Source organism: Xenopus laevis, chromosome 6L (genome assembly GCF_017654675.1).
Source record: "Xenopus laevis strain J_2021 chromosome 6L, Xenopus_laevis_v10.1, whole genome shotgun sequence".
Taxonomy (NCBI): Eukaryota; Metazoa; Chordata; class Amphibia; order Anura; family Pipidae; genus Xenopus; species Xenopus laevis.
This window is the reverse complement of record NC_054381.1, coordinates 22,112,354-22,126,070: the sequence shown is the minus strand read 5'-3', so window position 1 is coordinate 22,126,070 and position 13,717 is coordinate 22,112,354. Positions and strand designations below refer to the sequence as shown.

Here is a 13,717-nt window from a genome sequence, read left to right as displayed (position 1 = left end):
AATCCCTGGGACCAGTGCAAATGTTACTTAAAGGACTTTGGAATGTTCTATCACTTCAGTTGTTTTCAAATAGTTCACCAGAAATAAAGACTTTTTTCAATGACTTTCTGTTTTCTATTTGTGACCATTTTTCTAACACGGACGTTTTTAAAGTTAATTTTTTCACCTTCTTATGTCTTTCCAAAGAAGCTCGGGGGGGGGGGGTCCCGGATCTATAACTGTTCTAAATTGATACATTTCTTATCTTTGGCCCTGCAAAGCAGAATCGTTCAAGGGGTTGTGCGCCTTTAAATTAACTTTTAGTATGATGTAGAAAAAGATCTTCTGAGACAATTTGCGATCGGTTTTGATTTTGTATTATTTGTGTTTTTTGAGTTATTTAGCTTTTTATTCAGCAAGTCTCCAGTTTGCAATTGCAGGGTCGGAATTACCCTAGCAACTATTTGCATTGATTTGAATAAGAGACTGGAATATGTATAGTAGAGGGCCAGAAAAGAAAGAGGAGTAATAAAAAGCAGCAGTAATAATACATGTGAAGGCTAATAAAGCATTTGGTTTTAGAAGAGGTCAGTGACCTCTCCCCCCCCCCCTATTTTTGAAAGCTGGAAAGAGCCAGAAGAAGGCAAATAGTTAAAAAACTATAATAATAATTAAAAGAAATAATGAAGACCAATTGAAAGATTGCTTAGAATTAGCCATTCTACAACAGGGGTCCCTAGAACCGGCCGCGGACAGTACTAAAGCGGCCCACCGAACAATTATCGCAGTTCGCCGAAATGGACGCAGGCGTGCCGAATTGAACGCGACCCCCCCCCTTGCAAAAAAATTTGTCTCTTCTTTGGTCCCTGGGCCAAAAAAGGTTGGTGACCCCTGTTCTACAACATAGTAAAGGTGATTATTACAGGCAGCTGTTAGAATGAATTCAATAGTTGCTAATATTCCCCAGATGTAGGTTTGGGCAAATTTGACCCATTTTGTTTCACCAAGAATTTCGTCGCCGGCAAAATGACGCCGACGCCCATTAAAGTGTCAAAAAATGTTTTTGCCGCGCACCATGTTTATTGTAACGCACAAAGCCATACAAATCTATGGGAGTCATTTCTGCGGCTAAAAAAATTTGCTCGTCCCTTCCCAGATGCTGTTGAAAAATCTAAGGGGCATATTTATCGAAGGTCGAGGTGAATTTTCGAATGAAAAAAATTTGAATTTCAAGCTATGGTTTGTGTACTTCGACTAGGGAATAGTCTAAATTCGATTCGAATTTTAAAAAAAATGTGAACATCGAAATTTATCATGTACGGTCTCTTTAAAAATTAAACTTTGATCATGTGCCATCTAAAACCTGCAGAATTGCTGTTTTAGCCTATGGGGGACCTCCTAGAACCTATTTGGAGTCAACTGGTGGACTTTGAAAAATCAAAGTTTTTTTGGGGGGAAATCGATTTTGATCGAATGCACTATTCCTTCGATTCGTTCAATTCGAATTTGGCTGAATACGGACCTATTCGACCAAAAATAAATAAATAAATAAAAAGACAATTTCAGTTGGTCTTTTTTAATTAGAATTTAGACGCTTTTTCAATTCGAAATACGACCCTTGATAAATATGCCCCTAAATGTAGCAAACTGTAACAATTTTATAGTGATTGATAAAATTGTGCTGTGCCAGTGGCCCTACCCAGTTTATTAACTTTTCCTTGTCCCTTAAAGCAACCTGTATAATTGAAGGTACGGTACACAGAATACCACTTTATTTAGCTGGCTGGCTGCAGATCTTACACAAAGCATATTATGGTTCCTTTCACCAAAAGTAAGACAGAAACTAAATAATTTTATTCCTTCCTCCTACAATAAACCTTTAGAGTTGAGTCACAATGACGATTATGATCAAAGCGCTGTGTTTAATATACACCTACTATACATAAACACACCTTTGTTGAACTTGAGGACTTGTGTTTTCTGCCCAATTTTTTCTTATTATAAAAGCACAAACAGATCATTGGGGTTTTTTTTCCCATGTTATCTGCCCATGTAATCTGGACAGTTTAAATACAGATCATTAAGTGTGGAATGCGCCAAAATAAGGAATAATAATACAAATAAATTCTCCTGAGATCAGAGGGATCTGCCATAGTTACATTCGTTGCACTGTTAGGATTCCAGAAGCCAACGGCTATATTTTTATTTGCACAAATTTCAGTCCCAAAGGAGCCAAAGTATGACAACGATATAACCGTTCCAAAGTCCTTGGACTACTTAGGTAGCAAGCAGGAAGATCACACCTTGTTAAGTGTGATTTCACCAACACACCCACACAGTACAACACAAACAATTCCTTTTCAGACAGTATTTTTCAGATACTCAGACTGCTTTTATGCTTTATACAGTATTACATTGCCTACAGGCAGAAAACTCAAAGAAGTAAACTATGCAAGATCGAGCATGGTGATAGATATATATATATATATATATATATATATATATATATATATATATACGCGTTGTTCACCTTTAAATTAACTTTTAGCATGATGTGGATTGGTTTTCATTTTTATTATTTGTGGTTTTTTGAATATTTAGCTTTTTATTCAGCAGTTAGCCAGTTTGCAACTTCAGCAATCCGGTTGCTAGGGTGCATATTAGCCTAGTAACCATGCACGGATTTGAATAAGAGACTATAAAATGAATAGGAAAGGGCTTCAATAGAAAGATGATTAATAAATAGTAGCAATAACCATATATTTGTAGCCATACAGAGCATTTGTTTTTAGATGGGGGTCAGTGACCCCCATGGAAAGAGTCAGAAGAGGGGAAATAATTAAAAAAACTATAAATAAATAAAAAAAAAAAATAATGAAAGCCAATTGAAAAGTTGCTTAGAATTGGCCATTCTATAACATACTAAAATTTAATTTAAAGGCAGGCCTGGACTGGCAATCTGTGAGTTGAGGGGCTGCTATAAGGTGCCAAAGAAAGTCTGTATTTACTGGCTGGTGGGAGCTGTTTGGGCTTCTAGGTGGGCTGATTGGGCCTCTGTGTGCCTGAAATGCTGGGGCCTATTTTAATTCTAAGTCCGGACCTGCTTGAAGGTGAACTGCCCCTTTAAAGGCAGCTGTTATAACCGATACAAATAGTTGCCAATATCCCCCAGATGCTACTGAAAAATGTAGTCAGAAGAAGAAGGCAAATAAATTATTCAAAAACTGAAAAAAGGAAAAATGACTGTCACTTGCTTAGTTGCTTAGAATTAGCCATTCTATAACATACAAAAAGTTAACTTAATGGTGAACCACCCTTTAAAGCTGGACATATATGGGCAGATTTAAAGCTAAATTGGCCTGCTGAAATATATGAGCTCTTGTGGCATTAGCCTCAATGAGTTGCCGATTTGGCCACTACAGACCATGTCAGCAGCTTATCTGCTCATGCATGAGCCCTTACCGACTTCCTAACGGACATATCAGCAGGAAACTGGACAGGTATCTATAGGGCAGATTTAAACCCCTGCCAGCCTTGGCTTCCATTATCCAAAGATGAGCCAGAGTCTTGCACATTGGTGGTCATGTTAAAGGGATACTGTCATCGGAAAACATGTTTTTTTCAAAACAAATCGGTTAATAGTGCTGCTCCAGAAAAATTCTGCACTGAAATCCATTTTTCAAAAGAGCAAACAGATTTTTTTATATTCAATTTTGAAATATGACATGGGACTAGACATATTGGCAGTTTCCCAGCTGCCCCCAGTCATGTGATTTGTGCTCTGATAAACTTCAGTCACTGTACTGCAAGTTGGAGTGAAATCACCCCCCCCCAGCAGCCTAACAACAGAACAATGGGAAGGTAACCACATAGCAGCTTCCTAACACAATATAACAGCTCCCTGGTAGATTTAAGAACAACACTCAATAGTAAAAGCCAAGTCCTACTGAGACTGATTAAGTTACATTAAGTAGGAGAAATAAAAGCCTGCCAGAAAGTAGTTCCATCCAGTAGTTGACATGACTGGGGGCAGCTGGGAAACTGACAATATGTCTAGCCCCATGTCAGATTTCAAAATTGAATATAAAAAAAAGTCTTTTGCTCTTTTGAGAATTGGATTTCAGTGTAGAAGTCTGCTGGAGCAGCACTATTAACTGATGCGTTTTGAAACAACCATGTTTTCCCATGATATTATCCGTTTAACATTCCATTAGATAAAAAGCAAGACCTGACTGATAGAAATCCCTTGAAGCTCAGCCACAAACAACACACACAGTACAGAGCAGAAGAAAGAAGACAACAGTCACAATGGTGTCTCACCTGTAGTTGTTCCGTTGAGCTACTGCTGAGTTCATCTCCAGATTCAGAATCTAGAAGAATTCTCTCAGAACTATCACCAGCAGAATCCCCCGAATGCTCGTTGGAGAAGCTCGTCTTTTCTACTTCCATCAACTCTGTGCCTGGAAAGTGATTGCCAGACGGACTCCGGCTAGTGCCTTTAGGTGAATGTGAATCACATTTCAGCTTGCCATTGTTGTGCACAAGGTCTAGAGTCAGTGCTCTAGTCTGCCCAGGACTACTGCTGGGTCCCACGTTCTGGTTGGCATCGCGGAAGGATGAGGTTTTTCCAAAGCTGGAAAGTTCCGGAGATTTATTGCTGTTCTCTGTGGAATGATGGGCAACTTTGAGTGGGCTGTTGGGCAGCAAGTTCTGCGGTTTGACAGGGGGCATCAAAGCTTTTCTTGCAACTTCTTTAACGTATTGCGCAGGTACATAGAGAGGTTTGGCGTTTTCATCCTTTTTTACTTGCCACCAGTCTTCATTTGACTTTTTCAGCAGAATATATTTTTCCCCTTGTTTTATGACAATCTTTTTGCTCTTGTATTCATATTCATAATCATATTCCACCTCGATGTACACCAGTCCCGGCTTGCCACTTTTATCCGCCATTTTTTTTTTCTTCTTGCAGAACTCTTCACCTATTCAGATAAAGGCTAAGCAACATCATGGCAGCTTTACTGGAGTCCTAAATGCAGCAGGAGGAGGAAAACAAAGACATTATACAAGAGAAATCTGCCACAGATTTTGTATATTACAACACTGAAACACACAACACCATGCAACCCCACAAAAGTGGAAGCAACGCGGTTTCATTGTTGAAAGGTTTTCATTATATTTACGAAAAATACCAGATAAAGAAGTGTGAATGCTGAAGTGCATGGAGAGATGTTGCGCAATGTAAACTTTGCCAAGCTGTGATTTTCAGAACTGCAGCTCTCAGCAGCTGACTATCTATTCTGGGGGAGTATGCAGGGAGATACAGTTCTGCTACCACTGCAATGACACGTCATTTCTGTTCTATACTCCAGCAACAGATAATTATTCTTATCAACATGTATTTATAAAGCGCCAACATATGCCACAGCACTGTACTATAAATAAATGAATGTATATATATTGAACATACAAGAAAACATAAGCAAAAACAAAATTAGCAAAACAAGAGGACCTGCACAAAAGAACTTACAATCCACACATGGCAACGGATGCCTATTTCTCTGCTTGCTTGTATATATAGATTTAGTGGGAGCTGCCATACTGGTGAGTATCATTATCCAAACACTTGGTTAATAGTGGGAAGAATTCTGCGCCAGTGGATTGGTTAGTACATGAGTGGGTGCCGACTCTGAGCCAGATATCGATCAGGAAAGCCCACTGGAGGGCCCAACACACGAGCAAATAAGCTGCCGACTATCTGTCGGCAGCTTTTATCGGCCCGTGTATGGCCACCTTTGGGTAGGTACAGACAGTACAGCTTTAGGGGAACAGGGGAAACCACAGGTTACAGGGCCCTGGAGCTGTGCTTCTACAACCAATTTTCACCAGTACGTCGCCAAAACATTCAAGCCCAACTCACTTGGTATATCTGGGGATATTGGTTGCTGCCCACGTTGTGCTCTACAAACAGGTATAATAAACCAGACATCTTCAGTGTTGTTTGACAGTCAGGCTTGAAAGTTCAGGCAATAATAGAGCAAAATATAGTGTTTTTTGGGGGGTAAATCCATAATGCTCTGTAGGGGAGTTAAATGTATGAACTGATCAGTATGGTCAATAATTAGTAAAAATATCAGGCCATGCTTGGCAGCTATTTGGCTGTTGATGCAACACTGGAAGTCTCCTTATAATTTGCCAGCTCTATACATCCTGTATCAGTCAATATCTGTATATTTGTATGTAACACACAAGAGCCATGAACATCCTGTAAAAAAAAATATCCTTATAAACGGTGCCTAGTGATGTCATTGGTTATAATCGGTGCTTAGTGATGTCATTTGTCACATGACTCACTGAAATTTGCAAAATATGAGGATATTAGAAGTTACCTTGGAGTTCCATGACCTGTATAAAAGTGTTTGGCCTTGAGTTTTTATATGGTCATGGAACTCCTAGGTAACTTAGAATATCCTTATATTTTACAACAGGGGGGACTTTATTCATACCTCCCTGAAGGACAGTTCCTCTTTTGATAGCTCAACTCGTAGTCCCTCGTTTGTACTGGAAAGTCCTGTTTTTCTCAGCACTGAACGAACAGCCTGAAAAATGTTGGGAGGTATGCTTTATTCACTATATAAACCCATCTGCTGTACTGGAGAATATGTTTACAAATGCATAAGAAAATAAAAAGTTGTAGTTCTACAATATTGGAAAGGTTCCAGGTTGCACAATCCTACTCAACTCAGAACAAACATGGTTTCTTTAATCACGATCAGTACTGTTTATTTCCAGAAGGAGCAGCCGTTACCAACCCCCAAAAAATTTAGCAGTAGGCTTGACACGGACTACCCAATACAAGGCTGTAAATGGGTTTATTCCGGTACTGAAAATGGAAAGGTCCTGCTTTCGACAAATGTACACTGGTCTTTGCTTTGCTTGTAATACGCTTCCCATATCTACAAATATATATACAGGTATAGGATCCCTTATCCAGAAACCCGATATCAAGAAAGCTCCGAATTACAGAATGGCTGTCTCCCATAGACTACATTTTATCTAAATAATCCAAATTTTTAAAAATGATTTCCTTTTTCTCTGTAATAATAAAACAGTAGCTTGTACTTGATCCCAACTAAGATATAATTAATCCTTATTGGAAGCAAAACCAGCCTATTGTGTTTATTTAATGTTTAAATGAACTTCTAGCAGACTTAAGGCATGAAGACCCGAATTACGGAAAGATCCATTATCCGGAAAACCCCAGGTCCCGAGCATTCTGGATAACAGGTCCCATACCTATATATATATATATATATATATATATATATATATATATATATATATATATATATATATATATATATATATATATATATATATATATATATATATATATGGAAATTAAACTCTATCGCTATATTTGTTTGTGACAGCTTTAAAAGCAATACTCGGTGGGGATATAGCTGTTCTCTTCAGCGCTGTGAATGTTGCTCAGTTTCACAATGAAAAACGAGCGTACTTGAAACCCACTGATCCGAGCACTAATGACTACACGTCCCTCTCACCACATGCTGTTCAAGGCTTTGCATGCAGCCTACACCAGACTGTTACAGCAAATCACTGCATATTAGGCGGAAACAAGTTCTTACTGCTTTACAGATGCAGACAAATAATCAGAATGAATGCAAAAAGTTTAATATAAATTATTATCAGGGCAAGCAACTGTACAGGCCCCTTTGTACCATAAAGCAGAGTAAAACCAACAACAACAACAACAAAAACATGCTTCCCATTAGCGAGGGAGCAAACACAATCCCTTCATCCTATTAATTGCATGTTTTAGCTATAATGCAGCTTATACACCCAGGCAGTTAGCTACTCAGGCTTATTGGCCTGGTCATGTTCCCACGTTATACAATAATCAATAACAATTCCAAACCCCCCACCCCACTCTCTGGCTTTTAAACCAGTATCTTCTCCTCACTGAAGGCACTCGAGTTATTTGCGCTTGGGGTTCACCGCCGAAAAGCCAAAAACTGCTGCCGTTCAAGGAAACAGATGGTCAAACACTGAAATGGAAAAATAAAGTGGAACAGGGCGTCCGAAGAGAAGCGGCTAGTTACATGAATAACTCTTGTTTAATAAGGGATGTAAAGAAAGCCAGCTTTGCAAAACTGCATTCCTGACTGCAGTACAGGCACAACAAATCGGCAGCAAGCGGAAACAAAACATAAAGGGACATAAACCGTTTTAATTATTCAGAATCAAAAAGGTTATTCTCGCCAATGCCCCTGACCATTACTGTCAATGCCAACACAATGCGTATTACAATGATGCAACAACATCTAGGTGCACAGAAATATTTGTTTTTAACAAAAGCTAATTGATTGGTAGTGGATGGCGTGCAATTCCAGGTTTTGCAATTCGGTCAGGATTCTGCCTTTTTCAACAGGATTCGGTTTCGGCCAAATGCTTCTGCCGGCCGAACTGAATCCGCATCCTAATTTGCCTACACAAATTAGTGACGGGGAGGGAAAACGTGTGACTTTTTGTCATAAAACAAGGAAGTAAAAAAGGTTAACCCTCTCCCGCCCTCTAATTTGCATATGCAAATTAGGATTCAGTTCGGTATTCGCCCAAATCTGTCGCAAAGGATTCGGGGGTTCGGCTGAATTGAAAATAGTTGATTCGGTGCATCCCTAGTTAGGATACAGGTATGGGGCCTCTTATCAAGAATGCTGGGGACCTGAGGTTTTCCAGATAAGGAGTCTTTCCGTAATGTGGGTCTCCATTCTTTAAATCTACTAAAAAATCTTTTATACATTAAATAAACCCAACATGATTGCCTCCAAAACAGAAGCATTATATCTCAGTAAGGATCAAGTACAAGATTTTGCTTTATTATTACAGAGAAAAAAGGTAATTGCTTTTAAAAAATGTGAATTCTTTGTATAATATATAGTCTATGGGAGACAGCCTTCCCATAAATTTGGACCTTTCTGCATAACTGGTTTTCGGAAAACAGATCCCATACCTGTACAATGAACTTGAACGGATCACAAGTTTAAAAGGGTCGTTCACCTTTTAGTTAACTTTTAGTATGATGTAGAGAGTGATATTCTGAGACAATTTGCAATTGGTTTTCATTATTTTATTTGAGGTTTTTGAGTTCTTAAGCTTTTTATTCAGCGGCTCTCCAGTTTGCAGTTTAAGCAGTCTGGTTGCTAGAGTTCTAATTACTCTAGCAACCATGCATTGATTTAAATACAAGACTGGAATATGAATAGGAGAGGCCAGAATAGAAAGAGGAGTAATAAAAAATAGCAATAACAACATGCATTAGTTTTTAGATGGGGTCAGTGACCCACATTTAAAATCTGGAAAGAGTCAGAAAAAGGCAAATAATTAAAAAACTAAAAAATACAATTATAAAGACCAATTGAAAAAGTTGCTTAGAATTGGTCATTCTAGAACACACTAAGGGTCAGGCCACACTGGACGTTTTGGGGAGATTTGGTCGCCTGGCGATTAATCGTTTTTGCGGCGACCAATCTCCCCAAACGCCTTCCCTCACTCTGCGCCAGCAAAAAATGAAAAAAAAAACGTTTTCCGAAGTCGCCCGAAGTTGCCTCATGAGGCCAGTGTGGCCTGACCAAGTTAATTTAAAGGTGAACCACCCCTTTAATCTCTCCAGCTCAGATCTACTGAAATCTATAGGAACTGGATATTCTGGTAATTAAGGTAAATAGATAACCGAATAAATGTGTTCCTCATAAACCTGTACTGTATATTCAAGTTGTTATGAGTTGCTAAAAAGCCTGAGACCACATGCAGGGATTTGCGAAAATTACCAAGAACATCTGTGTATAATCTATTCTTCTGAACTTGAATACGCAAGATAATTTAGGGAATGCGCCAGAATAGGGATATGGCTGTTTCTGAACCTTTTTCAGCAGGATTAAGAAATATACATGTGCACGGCCAAAACAAATCCGAGCTTTAAAAATCTTAAAATTGCCTGGGATTTTGCAATGTGCAAATTAGGATTTGATTCAGGATTCAGCCAAAGTTTAGAACCAAGCACCATGTGATAGATTTTTGGGGTGCCCCTCACCTCAGGCTGCCTGTCTGTATGAGAACACTAGGTTATGATCACGGCATAATAAATAACTATAAATGAACAAGCAAGGTCATACAAATAGGCCTGGGAAGCCTATTAATGACTTAATGAATCTGAGCATATTACGTTCACGCATATATTTTGCACCTCGGCCCACACTAGGATTAAACAGCAACACAGACAAATACAGGCCAATATAAAAGGGGCAGAGGTGCTATTAACTAGCCCAGCACTTCCAAACTATAAGAATGGAAACAAGAGACCACCAAGGAGTGGGTTGAGCACAGTTGACAGCCGGGAAAAAGGAGATATGTGCTTTTAGATAGTTGAAGTTCAACCTTGCTTTTGTCCTGCAATGAATTATTAATTTTTACCCTGGTGAAAAGCAAGTGTCAGAACATTCCCCAGGCACCTACTTAAGGGAAAGGCCAGACGTGGCGTTTTTACCTTGCGCTTTTAAAAAAGAACAGCCAGGCGTAAATACGCATAAACTGCACTACCACTGAAACTAATGGAAAACGCACTATGTCACCATAGTATTGGCGTTTTTTTAGCAGAAACGCCAATACGTCAAGAAACTACCAAATCAGTAGACTGTATGGGATCTGCATGTTTGAAACCACATTTTGCGTAAATACGCAGCATATTTTAAATATGGCATCCAAATTCTCAATGAGAACAATGAGAAGTGCATGTTGGGGAAAGAATCCTACGTGCTGAAAAACGCATGTTGACGGTCGCATGTGGTTTCAGTGGCGTATTTACACCTGGCTGTTCTTTTTTAAAAACGCAACGTAAAAACGCCGCAAAAACGCCATGCCTGGCCTTGCCCTAAGCATTCCAGCATGGCACTGGTAATCAGAACGAAATGACACAGCGATTAGGTTAATATTAACTCCTCATGTGTCAAACAGATGTATCTGCTCTGCTGTACCAAAACCAGGGAAGGGGATGAGACTAGATAATACAGCCCCTCAGGGGGAAATCACGTCTGCTTTATCCTACTGACAGTGGAGGACAACAGGGGGGGGGGGAGAATGAAAGAAAACAAAGGGGGAGGTCATGAGATGTTAACATGAGCAAGCTCCATATCAGTGATGGTTAACAGTTCCCAGCAACTGGTTGTAGTTCTGAAACCGCAAAAGCGCTTCTATTTATCAACCACTGCCCAATAGAAACAATGCTCCGAGGAGCAGAGGTGTCACCACCCCATACAGCTGATAACAAAACTGGGGTAAAAGGAACAATGAAGCTTGCAGGGTGCAGGCGAAACTACTTTCAACACGCTTGAAAGATTTTAAGGCTGTTAGTAAACAACAAGCTTCTTAAAAAAGGTAGTGAAGAATGCTGGGAGATGTAGTTTAAGCCAGGAGTGCCCATATTTTACGAATGCAAGGTCTACTTTATGTGATGATGACCCGTTATGATCTATATCCATAAAAGCATTGTTAGCATTCTGTTCCATGGAAAATATGACTTAAATATTATATTGATGTACGAGAGAATTTCTATTGCTATATTTAACAAACAACTATTTCTTATGTAACCTTTACATAATAAATATCTGAATGAAAATCATGAAACAAGGAGGATTTAGACAATCTGTTTGCTGACAGTGTCTTGAGGTCTACTGATCACCAGCTAAAGGTCTACTGGTAGATCCCAATCTGTCTTTTGGGCAGCCCTGGTTTAAAGGAGACATATAGGATAAATGAAAAAAAGTCCTATTTTGTAGGCAATTATGAGTAATATGTGGTGTTGCTTTTACATGCTGCTAAAAAATGAACATTATCTTTAAAAATAGCCCCGTTATTGGAGCTCCTGATAGATGTTCTTTGATCCCTGTCCGTGTTTCAAATGAAAGCACAGTAGGAGGGGGACAGCCAATCACAGCCCTGCAGTCACACAAGCACAGATAGGCTTCAGTTCTCTATCAGGTCCTGTTAGCTGCCGATTGGTTCCTGTCCTACAGTGCAGTGAGCTGAGTGCAACGGCTCCCCTGCACAGCCTGGGAATTCAGGGAAGTGGAAGAGAAGGGAGGGATTATTAGGGTTTTTGCAGAAATATTCAATAAATCAGCATGAAATTTTAAGCACAATTCTTCTATATCTAAATGAGTATAATGCACTGGTACGTTATTTTTTTTCATAAAATGTCTCCTTTAAGAGCTAGAGGCAGGGCAGATATGGATTACGAGACGGAAAACTGACACACGTGTAGGAACGGGGCGACGTTAAGAGGAATGCTGGGGGACACATATAAGTGGGGACACGTCGGACCTGCTTCATTTACAACTGTTCTTCACTACAACTGCCAGTATCCCTCTGACAGCTGGATGTTGTGGAGCTGATGGGCAGTACGATGCAATAGCTTGGATACCTTGCACCGCTGGGGTCCTGATGTTGACTTCAGCCCGGCTACTCTCCGCATGGAGTTCTTATGTTCTTACCGTGCACTTTGCTTTCCTCCCACATTCCAAAAGCATACAGGTAGGTTCCTCCTGGCACTGGGGTTGCCACCTGGCCGGTAAAAATGATGGTTGATCCCAATGTTATTAATAGGGAAAAAAAGAGAAATATATAGGAAAAGGTGGCAACCCTACCGGACACCCGTAGACTAAGCGCCACTGGGGCAAGGACTGATGTGAACGGTGTATAATCTCAATTACAGGGAAGCTATAAAGTCATATATTATAAAACACGACCGTTGTAATTTTATCTGCCACCTCCCTGCCAAAAAAAAGGGATCTCCTGAAAAGCTGGGCAACAAATACACATGCCCTGTGCCAATTGATAAGGAAGAATTATGGGCAGGGAGTGGCTGATGGGGTGTCTCCCTTCCAGGTACCCCACAAGTACAAATACACAAGGGCTGGACAAAGTCTCTGTATCACAACTGGCCAATCAGCAGAGGACAGAGCATGCTGGGAATTGTAGTTGCAAGACCAGCAGCCCATAGAAGCAGGTATAAGGTGCTTACATTACATTACATCCCCGCATTCCTCCACGCCACAGTGCTGCTGGGAAATGTAGTTCAGGAACAGCTGGCAAGTAGCAGGTTGCGGAGGGAGGAAGTTTTCTACCAGTCTCACCCCTGTGAGTTGAATAAGGTACGAGGCAGCAGGGACACACCGCAGTACTGAACTGTAACACAGCGATCACAATCTCCCACGCCAACCCACCGTGTCTCCCACCCCGGCCGCTCCCCACTTACCTAGTACCTGGCACAAGCCGAGAGCTATTTCCCAGCTCAGCACCCTGCCTTGTGGTCACAGCGGCCGCCCTCCCGCCACAGAGACCACTTTGAGGAAGTAAAAGACTCACAGCCGCCCCTCAGCGCTGAGCTTGCTGGCAACTCCGCCTCCCGTGTCACTCACTATAGACTCCGCCCTCCCTTCTGTGTCACACTCTTTAGGGAGGAGAGGACAAGCAAAAGCCGAAACCTTCAAGCATTGGGAACAGAGAATACCCCTCTGCCGTGGCTCGGCCAATCGGGGGGTGAAACGTCACCGCGCTTCTGTCACATGATCGGGAGTTATGAGTTGTGTTGCTGGCTGCTGTAGCGCTGTACAGTTGATTGTAGGGTTGCCAGGTTGGCGGGTTTCCAGCCAAATTGGGCTAG

General features: G+C 40.6%; 1 protein-coding gene across 7 annotated transcripts in view; it reads right to left on the bottom strand.

The window, feature by feature from the left end:
- The window catches only part of arhgap12.L (Rho GTPase activating protein 12 L homeolog), a 67,310-nt gene extending 53,794 nt beyond the window's left edge, over positions 1-13,516 (bottom strand). The window contains exons 1-2 of one of the 7 annotated variants that reach the window (XM_041565824.1): positions 13,310-13,516; positions 4,300-5,005 (exon numbers count right to left, since the gene is read on the bottom strand). In XM_041565824.1, the coding sequence (XP_041421758.1) occupies positions 4,300-4,929 (630 nt within the window). In that variant the 5' untranslated portion in view covers positions 4,930-5,005; positions 13,310-13,516. Of the gene's footprint in view, positions 1-4,299; positions 5,006-12,475; positions 12,504-12,545; positions 13,249-13,309 lie in introns of those variants that run through there. The other 6 variants (XM_041565818.1, XM_041565820.1, XM_041565825.1 and 3 more) reach the window with 6 other exon arrangements.
- Between the last annotated feature and the right edge of the window lie 201 nt (positions 13,517-13,717).